Source organism: Brassica napus, chromosome A5, assembly GCF_020379485.1.
Source record: "Brassica napus cultivar Da-Ae chromosome A5, Da-Ae, whole genome shotgun sequence".
In the NCBI taxonomy this organism is placed as follows: Eukaryota; Viridiplantae; Streptophyta; class Magnoliopsida; order Brassicales; family Brassicaceae; genus Brassica; species Brassica napus.
This window is the reverse complement of record NC_063438.1, coordinates 2,387,768-2,394,110: the sequence shown is the minus strand read 5'-3', so window position 1 is coordinate 2,394,110 and position 6,343 is coordinate 2,387,768. Positions and strand designations below refer to the sequence as shown.

The 6,343-nt window shown below is 29.0% G+C and overlaps 1 protein-coding gene across 1 annotated transcript; it reads right to left on the bottom strand.

The window, feature by feature from the left end:
- Nucleotides 1–1,787: 1,787 nt before the first annotated feature.
- On the bottom strand, nt 1,788–4,798 carry LOC106392344 (beta-glucosidase 27-like). Its single transcript, XM_013833165.3, has 11 exons — nt 4,648–4,798; nt 4,379–4,539; nt 4,132–4,263; nt 3,959–4,036; nt 3,756–3,843; nt 3,386–3,641; nt 3,121–3,236; nt 2,815–3,032; nt 2,568–2,705; nt 2,369–2,477; nt 1,788–2,255 (listed from the first exon to the last, which is right to left on the bottom strand). The coding sequence occupies exons 1-11, from the start codon at nt 4,653–4,655 to the stop codon at nt 1,937–1,939; spliced, it is 1,623 nt and encodes a 540-aa protein (XP_013688619.2). The 5' UTR covers nt 4,656–4,798; the 3' UTR covers nt 1,788–1,936.
- Nucleotides 4,799–6,343: the final 1,545 nt, after the last annotated feature.

Sequence of the window (6,343 nt, the reverse complement as noted above, 5' to 3'; positions counted from 1 at the left end):
TTAGAATGTTTAATGTATTATCAGAAAAATAATAAATAGTTATACATAACTCCAACAACTTTTTTATATTAGATTTTTTAAAACTCTTTCCTTTTTAATAGTATTGATTCGTTTTAAGTGAAAAGTATATAAAAGTATAATATCTAAACAAATAATTTTCAAAATCTTGAATAATCAATACTGATATCGTGAAGTCAGGTTAGCTTTAATAAAACCAATGAATTTCTTCATTTTTGTGAAGGTAGCATGAATATTCAGAAAAATCATTTTTAAATATGAAAATATTATCAAACTATAGACGGTTGAAAGTTTAGTATATGATATGAGATTTTAGTGGGAATGTTTATATATGATATGATTACTTTATTATAAACGAAAGAGAAAGTTAGAATGTACACATATATGTCTTGTAATTTATCTTGCTTTAAATCATATATTATATGATAAAAGTGATAATATAAAACATTAGTTTCAATGCTTTTACGATTAAAAATCAAAATGATAAATATAGTAATAGTAATGATTAAGATTTAGAAGTGAGATTTAAATAAATAAAAGAATTGACTAAATTATTGTTAGAGAAATATATGGTAACATATTGTTAGTATAAATTTAAGGTAAGACCAAAAAAATAATGAGTTAAATGAAAGGGTCCAAACAACTTTTATAGGTAGATTTTTTTAGACTTCTTTCCTTTTAATAGTATTGATATATTATATGATAAAAGTGATAATATAAAACATTAGTTTCAATGCTTTTACGATTAAAAATCAAAAATGATAAATATAGTAATAGTAATGATTAGGATTTAGGAGTGAGATTTAAATAAATAAAAGAATTGACTAAATTATTGTTAGAGAAATATATGGTAACGTATTGTTAGTATAAATTTAAGGTAAGACCAAAAAAATAATGAGTTAAATGAAAGGGTCCAAACAACTTTTATAGGTAGATTTTTTTAGACTCTTTTCTTTTTAATAGTATTGATAATCTTATAACATGTTCGTAAGTTCAAATATTATAAGGAGCATGTCACAAATATTTATTTACAAAATAAATAACCGTAATAATTAATTAATATTTTATTTTTATTTTTTGAAATTTTAAATTACTTTAATACATGTTAAATTTGAAAATTGTTTTTAGTAATATTATGTTATTATTTCAAATAAACATATGATTTTGCGTATAATTTTTTTTGTTTTCTTTAACATTAACATTTGAATTTTTGAATCATAGTTTGTTAATTAAAATTTTGTTTAATCATCTCACAAAATAAATTTGTAGCAACAAAATTTAGTTTCTTTTTGAATATCTATAATTTATTTGAGATTATTTTTTAAAAAAATATTTATTTATTTTTAAATATCAAGTTTTTTGTGAAATTTCCTTTTTTATATCCCTTTCATATTTAATAATATTTTTATTTTATTTTTCAGATATTTATTTTTTACTATATATATGATTTAGAAAATATAAAAGGGAAATTTTAATTTAAAATAGAATCAAAAACTATTAAAAAGGAAAATCAGAATAATTTTTAATAGTGACAGTATAATATTTTTAGTTCATGAAGTTTATTTTTGAAGTAACCATCACAAGAACTAATGTGAAGGCACCTAGGAAATAAACTTTTCAAATAATGTAAAATAAACTATATGAATAAATTGAAAGTGAATCAATAATAAAAGTACAAAAAATTTCTTAACAGATTCTTAAAATTTCATGTTTTGGAAAATAATATATTAGAGAAAAATCACTTATACTTTTAAAAGAATGTATATTATAAAAGAAAAAAATACACGTGTGTTGTATTATGAGAATTGTTGTATATTTTCTTATTACAATTATTGTGTTATATATGCATATGTCAATAAAAAGATAATTTGTTTCGAACCTTTTTATTCACGTAATAAAATTTAATAAACAAATGATCTTAGAAAAAGAGTTCAAGGGCTTTAGAGGATTCGGACATCTTAGGTATATAACAGGAAGGCAAACCAGAAGATGTTAAGAATCTCTTCCTCTTCTTATTAACAAGAGAGTTCAACATTAATCCTTCTTTCTCGGAATCTTCAATCTCTTCTTTCTTCAAAAACTCTTTGAACCACATTGCCGACATTTTTGGATAACGTTTTAAACCATTGTTGTAGTCTACGTAAAATAGTCCGTATCTAACACCATAACCAGCGTTCCATTCGCAATTGTCAAGCAATGACCATGCATAGTACCCTTCTACTTGAACACCATCCTCCCTAAAAAGAGAATTATATACAGAGTTGATAATAAGATTTTTGAAAGAAAAAAACAACAACTCAATTAAGCTTTATGCACATGTTTCTTGCTCTAAAAGAGAATAGAGACTCACTTGATGGCCTGGTGGATGCTTTGGAGATGTTTTTCATGGTACTCTGTCCTCTGAAGATCCATCAGATTCGAGAGTTTAGCTTTCTTTTCATAGTCAATATCGCAATGTCCTACATAATTGTTAGAACTTTTAGTTACTTTCACATAACAAGGAAAAGGAGTTCGGAGGAGGCCACAGATAAATATAAAAGGAAATTTACCATTTTCAGTTATCATAAATTTAGGGCTTCCGTATTTGTTTTTTGCATGATTTAGAAACTTTCTTAATCCTTGCGGGTATAAAAAGTCCCATTCTGAAACACCTCTAGGTCCCAAAATTTCTCCAGCTTTGTTTTGTTCTATTTCATAATAAAGTAATGAAAAATTTGTGAGCCAAGAAACCTAAAATAAAACCATAGACAATATGAAATATCGAATTATGTATTTGGAAAGAAAAAACAAACTCACTTTTCCATTCGATGCATGCGTCGGATCTCCAATTTGGAGTGTTATGATCGACGTCAGTAACATTTTTAACGTAAAAGGCACTGTAATAATTTACTCCCACGAAGTCAAAAGATCCTTTTAATTTCTGAGATTGAGCTGCAGTAAACGACGGTAATCTTTTTCCTATTGATCTTTTCATGACTTGTGGATAATCTCCATAGACCGTTGGATCCATATGCCTTCAAATCAACCCCCAATATATTTCTTAGTCAACATAATAATGTAAAAAGTTGATATCCAAATAGAAAGAAAAAATCGATCACTCACCACCCAAACATAAATTCCATGGCACGCTCAACTGCTTCGTGATCATCAGGACAGTTCGAGTCGTAAGGTTCGAACCAGACCGGACAATGTGCAATACCGATTTTTCCATCTTTACACTGTTACACGAAATATCATTTTATATCAGTAAATTTACTGATAGTCGATTCACTAATATCCTAATATATATATACTTGAAAAAGACATGCATGCAAGTTTAAAAGAGTAGAAAAAGTAGACTTACAAAATCTTTTTTTTTTCTTCGTACCTTTGGGTTATTTCTGAAGACTTCAACAGCTTCAGCATGAGCTAAGAGTAGATTGTGACTAACAGTGTACACCTCCAGACCAGATTCACCGGCTAAAGCTGCTTCGTTCATGTAATTAGAGGCGCGGCCAGGAGCTTTTCTCCCTGTATCGTAACCACCAATACTGTAAACCCATGGCTCATTTAGTGTCACCCAATATTTCACACGGTCGCCAAATTCCTCAAAACATATGGTAGCAAAATCGCGGAAATCATCACTGCACCAATAAGGATTGTTAGTATATTCACAAAGTTAGATACTTACTTGATGTATATAAAAGAGATAGAAACGTTAAAAATTAGTATGAATGATGTTTTAATGTATTACTCACACAGCTTTTTCGCTTAAAAACCCGTTGTATTCATCTTCTAAGGCTTGTGGAGTATCCCAATGGAACAAAGTCGCTAGAGGTGTGATTCCTGCAGTTATATAGGATCATGTTAACTAGAAGACATATATATATATATATATTAAAGTGAACAATTACATATGATAATTCAATATATACACACGAGGGGGATTAGGGTTATATACCGTTGGCTAGGAGTTCGTCGATGAGGTCGTTGTAGAATTTGATTCCCTCCTTGTTCACTCCTTTGCTTTTCTTTCCATCTATTTTTGGTAGAAAATAAAAGGTTAAATCTGCTTATTGTCTTTGAATGAAGATATTTTCTCACTAAAGAAAAATATGAAAAAATTTAACTTACGAGGAAAAAGCCGAGGCCATGAGATTGAGAATCTGAATGAATCCATATTGATATCTTTCATTCGTTGGATATCCTCCTTGTAATGGTGATAAAACTCCACTGCTTGGTCCGCATGAGAGTAACAATTCCTTTCTACACATATAAGGTTTAAAGTAGTTTACTATATATGTATGGATTCAAATTAAACGATTAAGAAACAAATACATATATAAGATATAAATTAATAGCTCGATTTGTTGATATATACCTGGATGCTTGCGGACAAAAGTATCCCAAACACTTAGCCCCCGAGATGCATCGTTCACGGCTCCTTCGTATTGGTAAGCCGATGAGGCGGTCCCGAACAAGAAGCCTTCAGGGAAATTGGATCGGCCAAACGAGTTCTTAGCTGCGTAAATCTTCTTTCCTCTGATATAAAATTTAAACCCGTTAAACTAGCTAGAGATATATATTATGTCCATGCAAAAAATGAACGTTTCTTCATTACACATAATACTTTAAGTTACTATTACTTACGGCATCATCTTGTTTTGCAACTTATGATCTTTAAGGAATGAAGCTGGGGTTATTTACTTATTTTTTTCAAACTTATATAAATAAATGAAATGAATGTAATGAGATTTGGGTTGTGACTGAAACGATCGGATATGGTAAGGTTTTATATAGGCAAACGAAATCGTATTAAGGAACCAAGAATATTCAAACTTCAATTTAGTCAAACTAGTTGCATACGTGAACTACGTCTATTGACTTGGCTTGTTTCGTTTGATTCGAATTAATTTGGCAATTATAACCAAAACGAGAAAAGAGTAGGGTGTGTACATTCGCTATGTGTTCATATGTCAACTAGATTCTCCTATGTTGACTTCAAAGGAAAATATATAATAGAAAATACGTAATAAATAAGACAGTGCCGGGAAAAATACGATGTGACTAGGGTGGATTTTAGAATTTTGGATATACATTTTTTCCTTTCCCTTGAAACTATAGATTTCATTTTTTTTTATAATATAGGTTTTTGGAAACATTCGATTAAAAGATCACTCTGAGTGACAATGGATCAGTGTAGGGTCTGGTCTGGCTTTATTGTACATCGTCGTGTATCCTACAAGTGGCTTTTGTCTCTCCGGTGGTTACTTCTTTTATGTCGACTACTATGCCTTTCGTCATATATATATGTATTAACTACGAATGTAATTAACCCATGTAGTTATACTTAAATGTGTAATGATAGACTGTTAAGAGATTTTAAAATTCGAGTTTTAACCATACGTAGAGGCTTGATTTTTCTAGTCATATGATAAATTAGCTATACTTTTTAAAAGATGACAATATTTTCATCTAACATAATTTGCTTGATCTTGGCGATTTATATTTTTGTTTCTTCAAAAAAATAATAATATGCCATTGAAAATTCAAAACAGAAAAAGTTAGGGATATCTTCCTTTAATTTCTCCCTAAAAGTAAACACCGTGCTTCGTCTTTTGTCTTGGTCAAATGTCTTCACTTTTTGTACAAGTAAATCATCACTCAATAAACGTAAGAATTTTCGTAACGTGGCACAATCCCCAGTTTGTATTCATGCATGTACTGTATGGGTATGTGACTCTGGCTAAAAGAAACTAAAAATATTAGTCAAAACAGGGAATTAATAGTATAAATTATTTCATTCTGAAGACCAAAATTAATAGTTTATTGTAAAGTATAAGTTTTTCTGTTTCAACTAACCGCGGGGAAAAGCAGTATAAGACGACTCGACGATTAATTTACTCTAATCAAATCTAATAACAACTTCAACTAAGAACAACTATATAATGCTACAAATTCACAACAGTTGTCAAAATAGGAACCCCAAGTTTAGTCTTTCCAATTATCTTAATCACGTCGTGTAATCTTGTGGATTTCGGTGTAATATTATATAACAAAAGTCTTTACATGTAATGTAAACCAAAATAATTAAAGAAGTACGTGGAAAATGTGCATTGGTGTAAATTAGTTTAAAAACATTTTTTAGGTTTTAAAAAAAACAACAACAATTTTTAGGTCAATATTTTACAGAAAATAAATCCCAAATATATATGTTACTAGATGTTTTTTTTTTAAATATGTTACTAGATGTTCTAGTACGTAATAAACTCTCAAACACCGCCTTAGTTGATCCATTAAACCAATTTTGAACGTCCCGGGTACGTAACAATTATCTAACGAATTT

Bases quoted from the DNA above. Each gene is read 5' to 3' on its own strand.
- LOC106392344 (XM_013833165.3), bottom strand. The intron at 2,706-2,814 runs GTGAGTTTGTTT...ATTATGAAATAG, and splicing joins CGCATGCATCGAATGGAAAA to AACAAAACAAAGCTGGAGAA. The intron at 2,256-2,368 runs GTGAGTCTCTAT...TTCTCTTTTTAG, and splicing joins AGCATCCACCAGGCCATCAA to GGAGGATGGTGTTCAAGTAG.